At 42.0% G+C, this 20,719-nt stretch overlaps 1 protein-coding gene across 1 annotated transcript in view; it reads left to right on the top strand.

The window, feature by feature from the left end:
* Positions 1-3,195: 3,195 nt before the first annotated feature.
* The window catches only part of dazap2 (DAZ associated protein 2), a 34,467-nt gene continuing 16,943 nt past the window's right edge, over positions 3,196-20,719 (top strand). Inside the window, exons 1-2 of the mRNA XM_043682027.2 lie at positions 3,196-3,350; positions 18,238-18,359. Of these exons, the coding sequence (XP_043537962.1) occupies positions 3,338-3,350; positions 18,238-18,359 (135 nt within the window). The 5' untranslated portion in view covers positions 3,196-3,337. The remainder of the gene's footprint in view (positions 3,351-18,237; positions 18,360-20,719) is intronic.

The following is a 20,719-nucleotide window of genomic DNA, read 5'->3' as shown; positions in this document are numbered from 1 at the left end:
ATAAGCTGAACTTGTGAGGTGTGATTAACTGCTTCTAACACCAGCGTGGAACTAAATAGGTTGAACATTAGCAATGCTTCGCTACAAAGACTAGGCTTGCTGAGAGCGGATTACTGAAAGAAAAACATTCATCTGGTAGGGAAGAGCTGACAGGATACAGGTCTGCAAGAAACTCAGTATCTACTCTTGATGATAGAACCCCGTACAAATGCTTAAAAAGGCAACTCCAACTCAATTGAAAACAAATGCAGAGGAAGTAATCACTGTAACCAGCAGGGAGAACAAATGGATGTGGATTTGAAATTCCAGAAAATTTAAGTCCTATGTAAGAGGTTTAGAGGTTTATGTGCAAACTCGAAGCACATGGGATTAGGGATCATATACTGGCATGGATTGAGAATTGAGTGGCAAACAGGAAGTAGAGGGTAGGAATAAATAGCAGGCTGTGGGGTACCACAGGGATCAGTGCTTGGGCCCCAGCAATTCACAACTGTAATCAGCAATTTGCCCAGGAGTGTATTGTTCGTGTTGTCAACAAATTTGGGATTATGAGTTATGAGGAGGTTGTAACAAGGTTTCAAGATGATTTAGACAAGTTGACTAAGCAAGTGCATAGCAGATGCAGCATAACATGGATAATTGTGAAGTTATCCACTTTGATGAGAAAAACAGAGTGGTAGGGTATTATTTAAATTGTAATAGATTGGGAAATGTTGATGTGCAAAGGGATGTGTGTTTCCAACTGGCCATTGAAAACAAGCATGTAGGTGCAGCAAGCAATTAGGAGGCAAATGGTACGTTGGTATTCATCACAAGAGCCAGGAAGTCTTACTGCAGCTGTATGGGGTCTTGGTGAGACCACACCTGGAGTTTTGTCTCCTTGCCTTTGAAAAGATTTACAGTACTTACCACAGAGGGAGTGCAGTGAAGGCTCACCAGACTGATTCCTGGCATAACATGTTTGTCGTATGAGGCAAGATTGAGCCTGTATTCACAGGAGTTTAGAAGAATTAAAGGGGATCTCATTGAAACATAAACAATTGCCAGGAATAGACAGGATGCAGGGATGATGTTTCTCCTGGTTAGGAGGTACAGATCAATGGGTTACAGTCTGGGGATGTGGGGTAGGCCATTTCAGACTGAGTTGAGCAGAAACTTCTTCACTTGGAGAGTGATGAACCAGTGCGATTCTCTACCACAGAACATTGTGGAGGCCAAGTCACAGAATATTTTTAAGAAATAATTGGATTTTTAGAGGCCAAAGGCATCAAGGGCTATGGGAAAAGAGTGTGAGTATGGCATTGAAGTAGAGAGTCAGCCATGATCATGTTGAATTGCAGAGTGGATTCAGTGGACTAAATCACCTATTGCTGTTCATATTTCCTATGTTTCTATGTTTATCAATTGTAATGACAGTTAAAGAGATGAATGGAACACTAATTTGAGATGTACTCCAGTGGGGGACATGAATATCTGGATCTTGCACAGAGTCTAATTGATACAGAGGAGTGAGGTACAGGACCCACAGTGGAGGAGCTTAACTCTTTTCCCATTTGCAAAGCTTCAGGTGATGATACCACACTATCTGAACTCATCCCATGTGGGGTGATGAGAGAAATATTTTCCTGAATTTCCAGTGTTTTCTCTGAGCTGTTAGCTTGTGGTTGGATACCATTTCACAGGTGGCAAAAGCTCCCCGATTCCTGGCCCAAGTGAATGTATTGATTACATGGTGATAAGAACCTCCATTTCTATATGGGTACCTCTCATAACCTCAGGGCGTCCCAATGCATTTTATGGCCAATTATATATTTTTGAAGAGTTGTCATTGTTGTAATGTGAGAACAAATTGCTGTATGGAGGAGTCCTCTGTTTGGCAATGAGATAATGACATTTTAGTGGTATTGTTTCAGGGACAGATATTGGCCATCGCACCAAGAAAGCCCAAGAAAAACTTTTGCTTTTCTTAAAAAAATGTCAAGCGATCTTTTACATCCTTTTTTATTCACTTGCGGGACATTGGCATTGCTGGCTGGCCCAGCATTTATATACCCGTCATTAGTTGCCCTTTGAGAAGGTGGGGGGTGAGCTGCCACCTTGAACCGTTGCAGTCTGTGTGCTGTGGGTTGACCCACAATGCTCTGAGGGAGGGAATTCCAAGATTTTGACCCAGCGACACTGAAGGAACAGCGATTATATTTCCAAATCAGGATGATGAGTGGCTTGGAGGAGAACTTGCAAGGGATGGTGTTCTCATGTATCTGATGTCCTTGTCCTTCCAGTGGAAATTGTCATGGGTTTGGAAGGTGCTGTCTAAGGAGCCTCGGTGAATTTCTGCAGTGCATCTTGTAGATAGACACATGACAGTAAACACAGGCAACCAAGAGGACTCAGTCAAGAGGACATTGCAGGGTTGACATGATTTTTGTTGTCTCTGCCAGTTGCACTGTCCATTTTGATTTCTTCGTTGAGACTTTGCCACGATTGATATAACTGAGTGGCTTATTGGGCCATTTCAGAGGACAGTTAAGAGTCAACCACATTGCTTTGGGTCTGAAGTTACACACCAGGTGAGGATGGTAGTTTCCTTTGAAGGACATTAGCAAACCAGCTGGATTTTTCCCAGCGGTGACAAAGATTTCATGGACATCAGTAGATCCTTAAAAAAAAAGAATTCAAATTCCACTGTCTGCCATGGTGGGATTCAAGCCCAGAACATTAGCTGAGCTCCTGGGTTACTGGTACAGCGATAGTAGGTTATTGTCTCCCCTTGTGAGAATGAGAAGACTTAGTTTCACATCTCAGCTGAAAGGCAGCTAAGGCTAAATACTAGCAGTCAATAACTGATAGAGCTTTAGACTGTAATGGGCATCACCCTCTCCTGCTATCCTCTCCATTCACGTTTGCTTTCTTACAGAAAATCTATGCCCAGCACCAAAAAAATAGGAATTGCTGGAAAAAGGTCTGACAGCATCTGTGGAGAGAAATCAAAGTTAATGTTTCGGGTCCAGTGACTTTTTCTCAGAACTGTTTTTTTTGCCATGATCAGAGCCACAATCCTCGCCTAAGTCCCCCCTCCATCAGTCTAACTTCAATAAAACAATGGCTTGAAAGAGCTGTCTAAAGGTCTTTATTTAAAATGGTGCCCGTGTTAAATAGAGTGATTGAACAAGGATAATTTCCCTTTAAGAGTCGAGGTTCGTTTCCTAGGAGTGACGGGTGGCGCCGTTGCAGAACCAGAATAAGGAAGTGAGTGCGAAGCAGTGAGTCAATTGCTTGCACGAAACCAGTTGGAGCTTGGAGAAACTGGGAATCGACAGCCTACACTGCATTCAGCATGAGTAAAAAAGGTAAAGCTGGGCTTTTGTCCGGGTTAAAACCGAGGAGAGTCTGGTGATTTACAGCGATTTTGTGAATCCTAGCCGAAGTGCGACTGTTTGACTTGGGGGCAGCGGTGAGAGTGGTCGCCCAATCCAACAGGGACCATTAGCCAGGCTTCAGTTTCGATTTTCTCATGAGTAAATATCCTTGATCGAAGCAAGAGGCCAGCCCAGATTTATACAAAAACCCTGCGAATTGTTTCTAATTTATTATTGAAACTAGTAACAATTGATAGGAATATTATTACATGTTTTCTCAACCTTAAGGAAAATTTGTGTTTATCTCTTTCTTTTGCCCGTTGGAGACGTATTTTCCAATATCCCCCTCTGTTGTTCGGGTTAGGCCATCACAGCCATGTTAATGTCCACACGCACACAGTTGGTATTGGATACATGGCCATGACTGCGTTGGGAGCCCGACCTTTTTGCTCTGAATTCTGTGCAGCTTTCAACAAACAGTGAACCGCGCCATTCATGGCAACGCAGATGCTCACTGGGGTGGACCGTTTAAAAGCTTGATAGTGTATCAAAGCAGCGTTAGCTCGGTGTCAACACTTGGCGCAGTGCTCCTTCAAAGCACTATGATAAATACAAGTTGTTGACTGATAATTGTGAGTTTGATAAAATGTCAGATTAACAAGCCAGGTGGTGCTCAAGGTTTTGCTCAGTGCATCTTGTACTGACTGGGAATGTCCTCTCTCTACACTTTTTAGACTGGTTTAAAATGAAGCTAATTAATCTCAGAAAATGTGTTGTTTATAATATTGAGATTTCACTGCCTGAAACTTTGTGTGTGTCCCTTGTGGATAGCCACTCTGCCTGCTGCTGATGTTTTTAAGACAAACAATCTTATTATCTGCAGCAAGTAAAGGCATCTGTCATTATAGTGTGATTTACGATCACCTAAATCTGTAAGTGAAGTCTTGAGTACTGTCGCTTCATTCTACTTGACGGTTTTTACAGGTTGAAATTGAGAACAGTTTCTGGATAATGTCTACCACAATTCTGCACCGTTGGATCTGATTTATGCCCTGGATTCCTCAAGCAATTGTTTCATGTTTAAGATTATTAAACCCTGGAAGGTGAACATTGGATTTATTTCCCCATCTTAGTTGCTTTTTGGGTACAGGAGTAAGCCATTCAATTCACTGAGCCTGCCCTACCATGTAATACAATCAAACATTTCAAAGTGTTTTTACCCACCTTACTCTCAGAATCATTTACATCTTTGGTAATCAGAAATCAATCTTTCCCTTTTAACCATACTGTAAGATAGAGCTTCCACGGGTCTTTGGCAGAGAATTCTAGGGATTCACAACCCTCTGAATAATAAAATTTCTTTGTGTTTCAGACCTATGTAGTATCCCCATTATTTTTAAACTGTGCTCCCTGGTTTTAGACCTGGTTCCATCATTTAAAAGATTGCTGATTGAACACTTCAATGCCTTTTACTTCTACTACCCCCATAAACACAAACACAAATCTATTAAACCTCTACTTTAAATATGCTTGAGGACTGAGCTTCCACAGCCTGCTGGGATAGAAAATTCTAACAATTCGCAACCCTCTGACTAAACACGTTGTCCTCATCTTGGTCCTAAATAGCATCCTTTTTTTTTAAGTTGTTCTCCCTGTTTCTGGATTCTGTCTTGCTTTCACCTACTCTGTTTATTCTTTAAGTATTTTGTAAGTTTCAATGAGGTAATCCCTCATTCTTCGAAACACTAGAGAATACAGGCTCAGTTTGCCCAATCTTCCTTCAGATGACAGTCCTGCCTTCACAGGAACTAGTCTAGTGAGCCTTCATTCCACTCCCTATGAGGCAATAATATCCTTCCTGAGATGAGACCAAAACTGCACACACTACTCCAGGTGCAGTCTAACCAAGCTCCTATACAATTTAAGCAAGACTTCACTACTCCTGTATTACAAATCTTCTTGCGATAAAGCCTAACATTCTAATGGCCTTCCTAAAAGCTTACTGAATTTTCATGTTGTGATGTCTTGACAAGGAAACCTTGTCACTTTGTACACTTACACTTTCCAACCTCTTACCATTTAAGAAATACTCTGCGCATCTGTACTTCCTACCAAAGTGGATAACCTCACATTTTTCCACATTTTATTCCATTCTTGCCCATTCAAAACAGTTGTGGCAGTACACACTGCAGTTTTGACTGCTTTGTCATGGATGGTATCCAATGTCTTGCATGTTGTTGGCACTGATTAATGCTAATGCCATTGAACATCAAAGGGGGATGATTAGATTCCATTTTGTTGGAAGTGACCATCCCCTAACACTTGTGTGGCATAAATGTTATTTGCCACGACTGATTATTATCCATGTGTACATGTAGGCATGGACTATTTCAGTGGTGAAATAACTGAAATAGTCCTGACTTCACTTTGGATCTAGTACCAAGGAAATGGGATTTTCATCTAATGATAAATGTCAAACCAAGATAAGCAAACAATCACATTGAAGTATTCTCACCAGACTGCAAAAAAGGAAGTAAAAATCACTTAATTCCTTCACGGTTTTATTTCGATCAGTAAAACTAAGTTTATGTTTTTTGGTGGAGCCCATTTTAAAATGTGAAATTTCCTGCATAAGTTTGGAGAAATTTGACATTCCATAATTTTTAAAAAATGTTCACAGGACCAGAGAGTCTAATGAAAAGTAATTATGAAGGCAGTCTGCCATTAAAAGCCCAATCACAGTTCATGGGGAAGTTCATATCTGTTCAACAATTTCTACTTGATCTGTACTCTGGGAAGACTTCAGTGCATCCAATGGAAAAGTGAAGATTCTCCTGACAGCATCTTCTGGTTTTCTGCATTTTGCAATGAGTGCACATGTTCCAGATGTTAGTGGCAGTTTCAGATGAGTAATTACAGCAAAAGCTGACAGTTTACCCCTTTTTACTATTGTCACAAAATTCAGACACCAAGTACATCATTGTCATCAACAGCAAACAGGAAAGGTTATTAGAGTCAAACTGCACGGAAACAGGCCGTTTGGCCCATCTTGTCCACACTGACCAAGTTTCGTAAGTTGAACTAATCTCATTTGCCTGTGTCCATATCCTTCTAAACTTTTCCTTTTCATGCACCTGTCCAATGTCTTTTAAATGTTAATTGTACTCTCCTCCACCACCTCCTCTGGCAGTTCGTTCCATACATGCACCACCCTCTGTGTGATAAAGTTGCCCCTCAGGTCCCTTTTAAATCTTTCCCCTCTCACTTTAAATGTATGTTGCCTAGTTTAGTATCCCCCCGCCCCCGGGGGAAAAGATCTTGGCTATTCATCTTATCTATGCCCCTCATGATTTTATAAACCTCTGTAAGTCACCCCACAGCTTCTTATGCTCCAGTGAGAAAAAGTCCCAGCCTTTCCTTTATAACCCAAACCCTCCAGTCTTGGCAGCATCCTTGTAAATCTTTTTTCTTGCACCGATCCAATTTAATTGCCTCCTTCCTAACACCGGACAACCAGAATTGTACACAGTACTCCAAATGTGGCCTTACCAATATCTTACCAATGATATCTCAATTCCTGTACTCAGTGCTCTGACTGAAGGCAAGCGTGCCAAATGGCTTTACCAACCTGACCACCTGTGACACCACTTTCAAGGAACTATGTACCTGAACCCCTGTTCGACAACGCTCGCCAGGGTCTCACCATTAAGTATATAAATTCAGCCTTGGTTTGTCTTAGCAAAATGCAACACCTTGCATTTATCTAAATTAAACACCATCTGCCACTCCTTGAGCCTTTGGGCCAGTTGGGAGAGGCTCTGTTGTATTCTTAGGTACCTTTCTTCACTATCCACTCTTCCACCAAAATTGGTGGCATCAGCAAACTTACTAACCTTGCCTCCTATATTTTTATCCAAATTGTTTATATAAATGATGAAGAACAGTGGACCCAGCACCGATCCTTGCAGCACATCGGTGGTCACAGGACTCCATTTTGAACAACAACACTGGACCAGCATTCCTCTGTTTCCTACCATCAAGTCAATTTTGTATCCAGTTGGCTACTCTTCCTTGATCCCATGTGATCTTACTTTACCATCTAGTCTACCATGTAGAACCTTGTTAAAGTTCATGTGGACAACTTCTACTGCTCTGCCTTCATTTGTCTTCTTAGTCACCTCTTCAAAAAAACTCAGTTTTTAAATTGAAAGACTCGGACAACTGGTTGTGCGGAGTTTGCACATTCTATCCCTGTCTGCGTGGGTTTCCTCTGGGTACTCTGGTTTCCTCCCACAATCCAAAGATGTGCAGGTCAGGTGAATTGGTCATGTTAAATTGCCCATAGTGATAGGTGCATTAGTCAGAGGGAAATGGGTTTGGGTGGGTTACTCTTTGGAGGGCTGGTATGGACTTGTTGGGCCAACTGGCCTGTTTCCGGACAGTAGGCAATCTAATCTAATCTAAAATTCTTTCATGGGATGAAGACATCACTGGCTGGGACAGCATTTGTTGCCTGTCCCTAATTACGCCAGGGGACAGTTAAAGAGTCAATCACATTTCTGTGGGTCTGAAGTCACATATAGGCCAGACCAGGTAAGCTTGGCAATTTCCTTCTCTAAAGGATATTAGTCGACTAGATGGGTTTTTCCAACAGTTGACAATGGATTCATGAACATCATTAGCCGCTAATTTCAGATTTTTATTGAATTCAAATTCCACCATCTGACATGACAGGATTCAAACCCAGGTCCCCAGAATATTATTTGGGTGTCTAGATTAAGAGTCCAGCAATAATAGCATTAGACCATTGCCTTCCTGTCAGTCAAGTTTGTGAGACACTATTTTCAAAGTACAAAGCTATGCTGAGTATCTCTTTCCAAATGCACATAGACCCTGTCTGAATCCCCTCCAACAACTTACCCAATACTGATGTCAGGCTCACCAATCTATAGTTCCTTTTGCAGACTTTTAAAAATAGTCACACAACATTAGCCCCCTTACACTTTTCTGCCACCTCACTCAAAGCTATTGATGATGTGAATATTTCAGCAAGAGGCCCAAGCAATTTCTTCTCGAGCTTCCCACAACATCCTGGGATATACTTGATCAGGATCCGGAGATTTATCCACCTTTTTATTTATTTTAAAACCTCTAGCACCTTCTCTTCTGTAATGTGGACTCTTTTCAAGAAAATCTTTTCAAGATTTATTACTGGAGTTCCTTCACTTCCATAAATATTGACACACAATATTCATTTAGGATCTCACCTATCTCCTGTGATTCCACACATAGATGGCCTCGTTGATTGATTTTTTTTTTAAGGGGCCCTGTTAACTCCCTAGTTACTCTTGCCCCTAATATACTTGTAGAATCTCTTTAGATAGTTTTGGCAGATAAGATTAATGTCCCCTTTTTTTTTCCATCCTGATTTCCACCTTAGGTGTACTCTTACACCCACTATACTCCTTCAGGGATTCTCTTGATCCCAGCTGATTATACCTATTGTGAACCTCCCTTTTTCTTGACCAGAGCTTCAATATCTCCAGTTATCCAGTTTTCTCTACTCCTGCCACTTGCCCTTCACACTAACAGGAACATTCATGCTTAAACGTGAACAGAAATTGCTGGAAAAACCCAGCAGGTCTGGCAGCATCTGGAGAGAAAACAGAGTTAATGTTCAGATTCAGTGACCCTTCTCCAGAAGTTTACTGCTGAAGTAACAGAAGATATTTGAGCCTGCTGGGCCACTTTGAGTCATGGCTGCAGTGTTACACTTTGGCCCAAATGATTTGGCTTCCAACAATCACGATTGTCTTCCTTTGTGCTAGATATGAGCTCGCTGAGAATTTTCTCCTGGTTTCCATTAACTTCAATATTAGTTGTCAAGGTTTGAGTAGGAAAAGCACAGCAGGTCAGGCAGCATCCGAGGAGCAGGAAAATCGACGTTTCGGGCAAAAGCCCTTCATCAGGCAAGTTCAATGTTAGTTGGGCTGCTTGGTGCCATAGTCAGCCAAATGCTGTCTTGATATCCAGGGCAATCACTTTCGCGTCACACCTAGGATTCTGCCCATGTTTTGTGACAAGACTGTAATGAGGTCTGGAATTGAGTGGCCCTGTTGGCATACAAACTGCGCATCGATGAGCTGGTCATTGACTAAGTACAACATGACAGTGCTCCTTCTATGACTTTAATTATTTGGAGTAGGCTATTAAAGTTCTAATTGGCTGAGTTGGATTTGTCCTGCTTTTGGTGGGTAAGTATCTAGGCAACTTCTCGTGCTGTGTTCAACCATTAGCCTCTGGGAACTTTTAAACATTTTTTTTTCCCTGATTGCTAAATATGTCAGCTACTCTTATTCAAGCCTATACTTTTGGTGTAGCGAGTCACTGAACAGTGGGATGTAAGTTTGCATCTGTAGTTGTTTAACCACTGAATTCCTGATCTTGGCTGTGCCATCAGATGACTGGAGATCACCACCTATTTCCCAAAAGTGAAAGAAGGCCACTATGCCGTAATATAGCAATGTCTCTCTGCAGTCAAATTGACAACAATTTGGAACAAGTCTTGTGCCATAACACCTACAGAACTTGCAATCCGAAGGGAAGTGAAGAGTTTGCAATGCTGAGCTTTTCCAAAATACTGAGTTGGAGTAGAAGATGATGCTTCTTGATTTTTAAACATTGAAAACACAGCAAGAAGGTGAGAACCATGTTTATGGTATTATGGGCACAAGTCAAGAGAGACTGAAGAGTTCTGAAAGTAAAGATGGCCTTTCATATAGTGAGTCTTTTCTGCATTTGATGAGTAAGGTGCTAGAAGAAGTTGTTTAAATATGACTGCAGTGTTTAGGGTCTTGATAAGCCATTGGTTTAAGAGACCTTGATAAAAGAGAGAATTTCTGGTATAAAAGGGAGATGGATCATTTTGAAGGAGGCTTTAGGAATAGAGGGAATATAGGTGCATTGCATTTGCAGGCAGTCTGTCTTTTTAGGTTTGTGACCTAGGATTCAATCCAAACTAAATGGAAAAATATGAAATGTTGGTTTTTAGACTGGCTGTGAAGCTTGCTGTGTGAAACAAGGCATGTGTTATTTCATTTCGGAGCACAAATGCCACCTCCTTCTCCTTATTGCTATTATTTGATTCTAAATAGACCAACGCTGCTCAGGTTCTGTGAGAATTCGACTCATCATACTGGGAGCAGCAAGTGCTCTTTTAATACTCTGATTTTCTTTGTGTTCTATGTATAGCAAAATGCTACACTGGTTATTTATTTAATTGGATTAGTTTAATGGTGCGTTAAGGATCTTCATCCGCTGATGCAAAGGAAAGGAAGCTTTGCTCTGCGTGTTCCTTCATGCTCTACCTGCTCTGGGAATGTTGCATGCGGCTCAAAATGGTATACAGCATTTTACTTCAGAAAGTGATCCATTTTGTGTGCGGCACCAAACAGTGAGTATATCGCCTCCATCTAGTGGCCACAGCTTGTAATTGACTTCCCAGTGTTAAGCCCACACATTCAGGACATCAAAAATCCAGGTAAACGTCAAGGACAGCAGAGGAAGAGACTTGCAATGTTAAACAGTCAGCAAGAAAAACAAAGGTTTTTTTTTAATGTAAGAAGCAATAGAATATGTTTTATTTCCAGTAATGTCAATGTCAATAAATTTTGAAGAAAATTTAAGTATTCTGGCATAAAAGCAACTTTCAATAAAATTAGTATTTGGTTTACCTTTTAACCAGTGCTATTTCCCATAGCTTTGTGGTGGGATGATTTCCAAAAAACAGTTATGGTATTTTATAACTTGTTTCTGGTGTTGGTGATTTGTATTGTTCAAAGATATTTAAACAAACTTCAAGTGGCTGTTGGCTCTATTGGTCCTATGTGACTAAGACGTGGAGGTGCTGGGTTGGACTGAGGTGGACAAAATCGGAGTTCACACAACACCAGGTCATAGCTCAAGAGGTTTCTTTGAAATCACAAGCTCTCGGACAGCTGCTTCTTCACCTGACGAAGGAGCAGTGCTCCGAAAGCATGTAATTTCAAATAAAGCTGTTGGACTATGAAATGACTTCATGTGACTTCTGCCTACCTGTCTGACTGTGGTAAATTCCACCCCCCCCAGTCTCCTTGAGCTGTCTGCAGCCTTTGACGCAGTGACCACACCATCCTCCTCCAGCCCCTTTCCACTGTCATCCAGCTGGAAGGTGGGGTGAGGGTGAGAGTGGAGCGAGGAGACTGCGCTCACCTGTTTCCATTCTTATTCTCGTAACCAGAGAATCACTCAGTGTCTTCTCTTCCTGCTCCTGATCCCTCACTCCTGGCTGGTCTTCCACACTTTGGAGCCCTTCCAAAACTTTACTGTTCGTGTCTTAATTGAAAGAAAGTCTCATTCCACTAATCAGCCCTGTGCTCGCTGACTTTCGTTGCCTCCCAGTCAGGTAACATCTTGATTTTAAATTTTTCAGCTCTTCTTTTCAAATCCCTCGGTGGTCTTAGTACTCCATATCTCTGTAATCTCCTCCAACCCCGTACAGCTTCCAGGTAGCTATACTGTAATTCTGGCCTCTTGTGCATTCCTACTTACAATTGTTCTACCTTGCTTTCCTCCTTTTGAGACCTATTTCTTACAACCTACCTCATTGACCAAGCTTTTAGTCATCTGACAGAATAGCTTGTGACTTGGTATCATGTTTGTTTGTGTAGTGCTCCTGTGAACCTCCTTGGGACATTTTTAATTTGTATTAAAAGCACTATATAAATATATGGTTGTTGTATTGCAATAGAGTCATGCTGTAGGAGAGTGTATGTTTACTGAAGGGTTGCTCCCAGTGGAAGACATGTGATGGAAAGTAACTGGTACACAAGCTCAGCAGAAAAAGGCTGTTTTGAATTTTGAACCGAGAGCTTTTAAATGAATATCCACCCTTCAGGCAGTTGATTTGAGACATGAATATGTGATTTCATGAACAGAATTTTTCTTATGTTATCAATGAAATGTTAGTGTTCTGAGATGTTTTGGAAGCACTAGTGAGAAATTTTGTTAGTTTACAAAAACCTAGTAAAATGTGTCAATCTTACTCTGTTGTAAATTTACATGATAAACATGATTCATAGCTTGTGATGGCCTGTTAGTGTTTGCCTAGCCATTGGAAAACATGAATACTGTACAAGACTGATGTACAGTGTTTAGAGGATGTTTGAGTGCTGCTAGGAGGTGTGTAGTAAAACTATCACCTGGGCTTGACAAGTGGTGAATACTGGAGGGCAATGGTACAGCAAATCTGTTCCACGTATTGAAGAAAGCTACCCACATAAATGAAGACATCACTTTGACATGGATTTGCATTTACTCCATGTTAGCTTGAATCGAACACTAAAATGGCAGGATTTTGTGGAGTAATGATGGTGAAAGTACCAGTGGTCACCATCATTGAAGCTGACAGGAACTCTGGCATCTGTAACCGTGGAAGCTGCTGTCAGTGATTTACTGCATTTTCTCCAGGTTTGCAGCTGACACAGATGGTAAATCATAGAATTGTACAGTACTAAATGCCATCAAGTTTGCTCTGACTCAAAGCAACTCTACATCTACTCTGCTCCCATTACCCTGTACTAGGCCCATAGCTTTCAATGTTATACAGTTTCAAATGCTCATCCACATACCTTTTCTTTTTAAAGGTTATGAGGTTGCCCACCTATACTGCTCCCCTAGGTATCGTATTCCAGACTCCTGTCAGCCTCAGGTGAAAAAATGTTTTCTCAAATACCCTCAACCTCTTGCCTCTCACCTTTTAAAATTTATGCCCCTTTGTTACTGACCCTTCAACTAAGGGGAACAGCTTCTTTCTATTCACCTCTCCATGCCCTTCAATCTTACACCCCTCTATAAGGTTCCTTCTCCTTTCATAGACTCATACAGGGTGAAAACAGACCCTTCAGTCCAACTTGTCCATGCTAACCAAGTTTCCCAAACTAAATTCGTCCCATTTACCTTTGTTTGGCCATATCCCTGTCAACCTTTCTTGTCAAAATGTCTTTTAAAAATTAGAACTGTTACCTGCATTTACCACTTCCTCTGGCAGTTCATTCCACATACGAACCACCCTCTGTGAAAAAGCTGCCCCTTTTAAAATCTTTTTCCTCTTGCCTTAAATCTGTACCCTCTAGTTTTGGACTCCCCTACCCAAGGGAAAAATCATTGCTATTCACCTTATCTATGCCCCTTGTGATTTTATAAACCTTTTTATAAGGTCACTCCTCAACCTCCTATACTCCAGTGAAAAATGTTCCAGCCTCCCCTTACAACTCAAACCCTCCAGTCCCAGTAACATCCTGGTAAATCTTTTTTTTTATTTTTGCACCCTTCCCAATTTAATAATATCCTTTTGTACAGCAGGGCAACTGGAATTGTACGCAGTACTCCAAAAGTGGCCTCACCAACTTCCTGTACAGCTGCAACATGACTCCATCTCTTTTTAGAGTTGGCTTGAATAAAACTGAATGAAAACTTCCGTTTTTAGGTTATTAGTTTTGCTCCAAAGATTGTGGGGAATGTTGCACCTTGTTGACTAAGGATGCTGTTACAGTTTACTAATATAAAGACCCTACCATTTTAGTTTACTTCTTTATCGTGAATTGAACTGAAAAGGACTGAGGAAGGAGAGAGAGAGAGATGCTTTTCTTCAAAAAAGCAAGTCACTGAAGCTCATTGTAAGTCCTGCACTAGAGGATGCTGTAACAGGAGATGGCTTGGCTCCAGGGAGCTGCCTACAAAGTGAGGTTTGGCTGGCAACAGGTTGCTGATTGACATCTGCAACTGGTCACACCTGCACAAATTAAAGGCCAACAGCAACTATATCGTTGGTCAAATTAAAACTAAGAACTACGGATGCTGAAGAACTGAAACAGAAACCAAAAACGTTGGTGAAATGCAGCAGGTCTGAGAGCATCTATGGAGAGAAATAGAGTTCACATTTCGAGTCTGCTGACCCTTCTCCGGAATGATTTTAGTACCTGAATGATGGGGTGAACGATTGTGGAAGTCTTTGTCTCCTCTCTTTTTTTTCATCTCGCTCCCTCCTGAAGAAAGTCAGTTCATTTTATCCCACTAGGTGCAGTAAACTGTGTAACTTCTAACCAATGCATCAGAGACTTTATAATTCATAACTCAGTTGCTTTGTACATCTTGTGAAGACGTCTCAGAGCTCAAAGGAAAAGATCAGAGAACTGAGCGACTTGGGAAATGAAATGGATACCTCATTGAATCCTGCGGACTAGTGATATTAGGCTGTTTCCCCAATATTTTGTTTCTTTCCAGTCATGACACCCTTGTTTGTTTGTATGTATGTATGTGTATGTCTGTGGGTAGGTAGGATGTTTTAAAAGGGTATTAGAATTTAAAGTAGGAGAGTTCTATGTTGACCATTCATAGTTTTTCCGCTATGGTTACAACATATTTTATTTGCAAAATACAGTTTAAGTACAGAAGTTTTGTCCATGTTTTCGGTTAACCTGGGTCTATCTGACAGGTAAAGTGGGGACCTTGTGTAGTTCGCCAAAATAATTAAACTTTTGTGATGCCTTTGAGAATAGTAGGAGTTTGATTTTCAGCACACGAAGTTCATAATTACTGCTAAATAGGCTAACTGACCCTGAAGGACTAATTTTTTACATATGTACAATGTCAAATATCACCAGAATGATTACGTTCATATTTTTAAAGTTTGGTTCGTATTTTAACTTGAGTCCATGTGTATGCTTCAGTCATTTATTTCACGAGCTGTGAAAATGGAACTCCGAAGTGTACAGACATTTTAAAAACATTTTTCTTTTTTCTTTTTGTTTCTTGGTTTACTGGCTGAGAATATTCTCAATGTGATTTGTCTCTTACCCTGCTTGATAACATCATTGCTGCTAAATGTCACAGTATTCCCATTGATTTGTAGTTTGGGTCCACATTTGGTTCCTATTGGAATGTCTCCTTGGGGCGGCATGGTGGCACAGTGGTTAGCACTGCTGCCTCACAGCGCCTGAGACCCGGGTTCAATTCCCGACTCAGGCGACTGACTGTGTGGAGTTTGCACGTTCTCCCCGTGTCTGTGTGGGTTTCCTCCGGGTGCTCCGGTTTCCTCCCACAGTCCAAAGATGTGCAGGTCAGGTGAATTGGCCATGCTAAATTGCCCGTAGTGTTAGATAAGGGGTAAATGTAGGGGTATGGGTGGGTTGCGCTTCGGCGGGTCGGTGTGGACTTGTTGGGCCGAAGGGCCTGTTTCCACACTGTAATCTAATCTAATCTATTCCAAAACAGCGCCAGACTCTCAGCTTCGATTCCAGCCTTGGGCGACTGTCTGTGTGGAGTTTGCACATTCTCCCTGTGTCTGTGTGGGTTTCCTCCGGGTGCTCTGGTTTCCTCCCACAGTCCAAAGATGTGCAGGTCAAGTGAATTGGCGGTTGCTAAATTGTCCATAGTTTTGTTAGGTGCATTAGTCAGGGGGAGTGGTGGGTTACTCCTTCGGAGGGTCGGTGTGACTTGTTGGGCTGAAAGGCCTGTTTCCACACTGTAGAGAATCTAATCTAATCTAATTCGTACCCTGGTCTATGTTAAGAAGGTTTACTTTACCTACCAGTGACCATAGTCTGTCACTGGTAGGTTTCAGCAAAACTGTTTTTTATTTACACTATAATACATACTGTACTGTAAGGTAAGTAAATATCTCCCTGGTACATAATGTTCTGCTCTCTTGACTGCTGATTATTCACTGTTCCATCATACATTACTATTTTATTACTTGCATGTCTTAGTGTTCGATTCAAGCTAACATTGAGTAAATGCAAATCCATGTCAAAGTGATGTCTTCATCTATGTGGGTAGCTTTCTTCAAGGGCTGTAGTGAGTGTTGGCATTTAGCCACTGACCATGGAACCCACGCCATAGTGCAGTTACTGGGGTTGGTGTTCAGTGGTTAGAATAGCTTTTTAAAAATTCTTTTGAGGTGTGGGTGTCACTGGCAAGGCCAGCAGTTGTAGCCCAGCCCTAAATGCCCTTGAACTGAATTAATGATTTGCTAGGCCATTTGAGCAGGCAGTTATGGGTCTGGAGCCCGTTCTGGGCCAGATTAGGTAAAAGGACAGCAGATTGCCTTCCTGAAGGTTATTAATGAACCAAACGGGTTATTATGAAAATTGATAGTTTCACGGTGAACATTACTGAGATTAGCTTTCCATTCCTGAATTGTTTAATCCCAGACAATTCAATTGAGTCTAAGTTTCACTGGGTACCTTGCTGGGATTTGAACTGCTATTGTCAGCATTAGATTGGGCCTCTAATTTAACTAATCTAGTGACATTACTGTTACCATAAATTTCTACATTTTTTTGAGTCATTGTTGAGCAGAAAGGCTGGATCCTTGTTTTACTACTTTTTGTATTTAACCACTTTGAACATCTGTGCAACAGGGAATAACAACTGTTGGTGCTTCTGCGCACTGACAAAAACATTAGGACAGTGACCAATGCCAGCTATGCAAGATCACACCAGGCCATTTCATTTCGCCATGACAAAGTCTGTGCTGCAGCTGCAGAGTAGGAGTTGGACTTTGCCAGGTGTGGGGTGCTATTGACTGCACACACCTGGCACTGAGAGAGCTGTATCACAACACTGGAATTTATCAACAGGAATGGATTCCATTCCATGAATGTCAAGTGGTCTGTGTTCCCACTGCCATGTGCCTGCTATCGTAGAACAGTCCCCCTGACTGATGCAAAGCGCAGGTTTAATATTGCCCATGCTTTGACCTGGGCCGTGATGGAGCAGAGCATGGGGCTGCTGAAGATGTGGTTCTGCTGCTTGTGCCGGTCTCTAGAGGAGTTGGTTGAGGCGGGGAGAGGGTGCTCCAATGTAGTCTGGATTGTATCATTCTAGCCAGCTGTGCTCTACACAATTGGAGCAGGCAGTGAGGTGATGTGACAGATGCTGAGGAACTAGGAGAATTCGAGCAGCCTTCCAAGGAGGAGCATAAGGATACTGGGGAGGAGGAAATTCTCCTTCTGCATGTCAGAGCTCGGGAGCATTGGCTATTACAAACCATGAAGGGCCTTATTGACGTCTCGTTCATGCAGATGAGAGCTGGGTGCAGCAGACTATTGTGGAGTGCAAAATAGGCCTTGGTCATGATCCCAGCATTCGGTTTGCATTGTAGGGATGAAGTTCAGCATCTGTTGGTTTTGAGCGTAAAAGCTGATGTTTGGAATTATCTGTCTGATTACTTATGTGTAGGTGATTATCATTCCCCAATATAAATGATAAACTGTGGGTCTACAGTTGGCACTGGGGACAAGGTGGCATTGACTTTGAGGGTTTTCCGATGGGATGTACCTGTGGATATACCAAAGTGTGTGGCATGGTGGTTGAACTATCACAAGGGTGACAGAATGGAGTTTAATGTGCGAGGGAGCATCGGCTGTGCCAGCTATGTGCCTTGAGCAGCCTGACTTTGTGGCTACTGTGCCATGACATAACAACAGATTGGATGCAACTCTGGACTACCAACACTTGTCTGGGCACATGGTGTGATGGGAATGGAATTGGATGAGAGGGGTTCCATAGTGGCAGGGTAAATAGTTAATAAGGTGAGTTGGTAAGATACAGCGAGAAATCTTGCTCGGCCCAGTGGCAAAAGTTGCTCCAAAGTACGCTAGCTTAAGACCAAGCTGCAAAAATACATTAGATTCTGCCATCGGTGTTCCTACTGTATACAGCCTATGCCAACAGTGAATCGGTTGACTGGAGGTTGATAAACCATCGATTATTGCATTTAAGTCTCGAATCATGGTGCTCTGAACTGAATCTCTTGTGTGTAATCTTCCCATTTTAGGGGCATATCCTCCGCAACAAGCTTATCCTACACAGCCGAATATGGCTCCGCCAAACCAATTCCCCACTGCTCAAGTTCCCCAGGCACCACCTTACACCGAAGCTCCTCCATCTTATGCCGAGGTGAGTCAGCTAGTTTGCATCAACTTTATTCCTCTAAAAGAAATAAAGCACTTTGCAATGGCCTTTGAAAGCGTCACAACTTATCAGGTGTTTGTCGTTCAGCAGTAGTACAGTGAATGGGAGTTGGTAGCTCAGATAGTTGGTTTGTAATGCAGAATGACAGTAACCATGTGGGTTCAGTTCATGCACTGGCTGAGGTTACCATGAAGAAGGACTTTCCTTTTCAACTTTGCCCCTCACCTGAGGTACTCTCCGGTTAAACCTCCCACCGGCCATCTCTCCCTGATGAGGCGATGGTCTCGAAGGACTTTTGCGATTTTTGCCAGTGAATTGTAGTATTGTTGAGGAAACTTTCCTTTTTCTCCCAGCCAATTTAAAAAAAAAAGTGTCTGAAGTGAAGAGGTGTGTTTTACTACTAAGTAAGATATGGCAATGAGAGGGAGTTGAGGCGAGTTGGTCTGTGAAAATGATAGTAATGGTTTTGTAATTAGCACAAGTCAGTTGAGCCAGTAGAACATGATGAACGTCAATGAGCGCAACTTTGTGTGTGATTTCTATATAGAATTTCACACCCTCGTGTCTCCCAGACCCTTGCCTGTGCTGTCCCAGTCTCCATTTCTCCTTAAGTGCTCCCTTACCTCTATATTCCTGAACAATAATCATGCTGTTTTTCCTTTTTTCTCTTGCCTCCTTTCCCTCACTTTCCTATACTTTGCACCTCACCTTTATAAGTACACCCATATCCCAGCCCCTCCCTGTTGCAGTCCTAGCAAGCCACATATTTTCTCAGAACTCAGGATCCCACTCTCGTCGCTGTTACCAACAATTATCGATGTTGCCATTTGGGGGCGGCACAGTGGCACAGTGGTTAGCACTGCTGCCTCACAGCACCAGGGTCCCAGGTTCAATTCCAGCCTCGGGCGATTGTCTGTGTGGAGTTTGCACATTCTCCCCGTGTCTGCGTGGGTTTCCTCTGGGTGCTCCGGTTTCCTCCCACAGTCCAAAGCTGTGCAGGTCAGGTGAATTGGTCGTGCTAAATTGCCCGTAGTGTTAGGTGCATTAGTCAGAGGGAAATGGGTCTGGGTGGGTTGCTCTTCGGAGGTCGGTGTGGACTTGTTGGGCCAAAGGGCCTGTTTCCACATTGTATGATTAGATTAGATTCCCTACAATCTCGCCAACTGCTTCCCAACTCTGTTGCATCAACATTCCATCCATCTCAATAAATCCCACAATAAGCAGAAATTTTGGAATAGAGTGTGTGTATTCAATAGCATAGACCAGATGCTCCCTCACGCTCTCTCGCTTTGTTTTTTCCCCACTAACTTGTCCAGAGACAGTTGATACATCTGTTGTCAGTTATACCAGAGAGAGTGAACCTTTCGGCTCTGGGCAGCTGAGCTTGTTTCAGGAAGTGCTCTTTGGTGTATTAATGAGTTGAAGTACAATGTAACCTCATCTCTTCTGAGTACAAAACATGCCATACATTTACAAAATTCAAAGGTTTGATTTCAGAATTAACTTCTGTCATAGGCAAGGGTCAAATTCAGATCAGTGTTACAATTATTTCAAAGAGAATGTTAAAATAACAATAAAATGAGTAAAATAACATTCTGATCATTTAGATTTGGATTTTTGTTACTAGGGTTCAAAACTGAAGTTGTTTAAATTTGTTCATTTATGCAGCCAAAAGATAGCATTGGACTATTCTTAAATGTTGAATTCTGTGACATGGCCTCCTGTACTGATTTGCATCAGGCAATCTCTCTCATAGCAGGGTTAGGAAACTAGCTCTTCTTTTACCCCATTACCATTATGTTGTCTGCATGTGGGAGTATAAGCACTGGGAAAGTCATGTTGGAAAAGGTAGGGTCATCTTTGGTTGGTATAGACTTTAAGCCTTTTCATACCCTCTTGGCCTGCCTGGGTCTTTTTGCCATTCCTAGACTTCAAGTAATCCATTTGTGGGAGAGTTTCTGTGGACGTGATGGCTGCTCGTTTCCTGAAGAAAGACTGTGTATCTGCTTATTTTCCTTCAAGTGGATTGATTTTTTTTTTTCACCTCCTAAAGTTTCTCTTCCCTGTTTTCCCCCTGTCTTCTGATTTTCATTTGTTGGTCTGTGTTCTATCCATATGCTCCTAATTAAAGAGACTAGGTTCAATTCCTAATTTGGCAACTCCATCCATTTTGCAAGTAGGTTTTCCCCAGTTGATGTGTTTGGTGTTTCTGTGGAAATAGGACATGGTTACACTTTCACAGTGACACAGAATAAGAAGGTGTGATTTCTTTTTTGTATCTGTGGTTCTCAAATGTTTTTGGTTGAAAGATTCCTTTTGCAAATGGACGAGTAATCAATAGCCTC

Source organism: Chiloscyllium plagiosum, unplaced genomic scaffold (assembly GCF_037043375.1).
Source record: "Chiloscyllium plagiosum isolate Xiang-an unplaced genomic scaffold, Cpla_swu_hap1 HiC_scaffold_53X, whole genome shotgun sequence".
Lineage (NCBI taxonomy): Eukaryota > Metazoa > Chordata > Chondrichthyes > Orectolobiformes > Hemiscylliidae > Chiloscyllium > Chiloscyllium plagiosum.
Note: the sequence above shows the minus strand (reverse complement) of the source record. Positions and strands in the feature narration are given on the sequence as shown.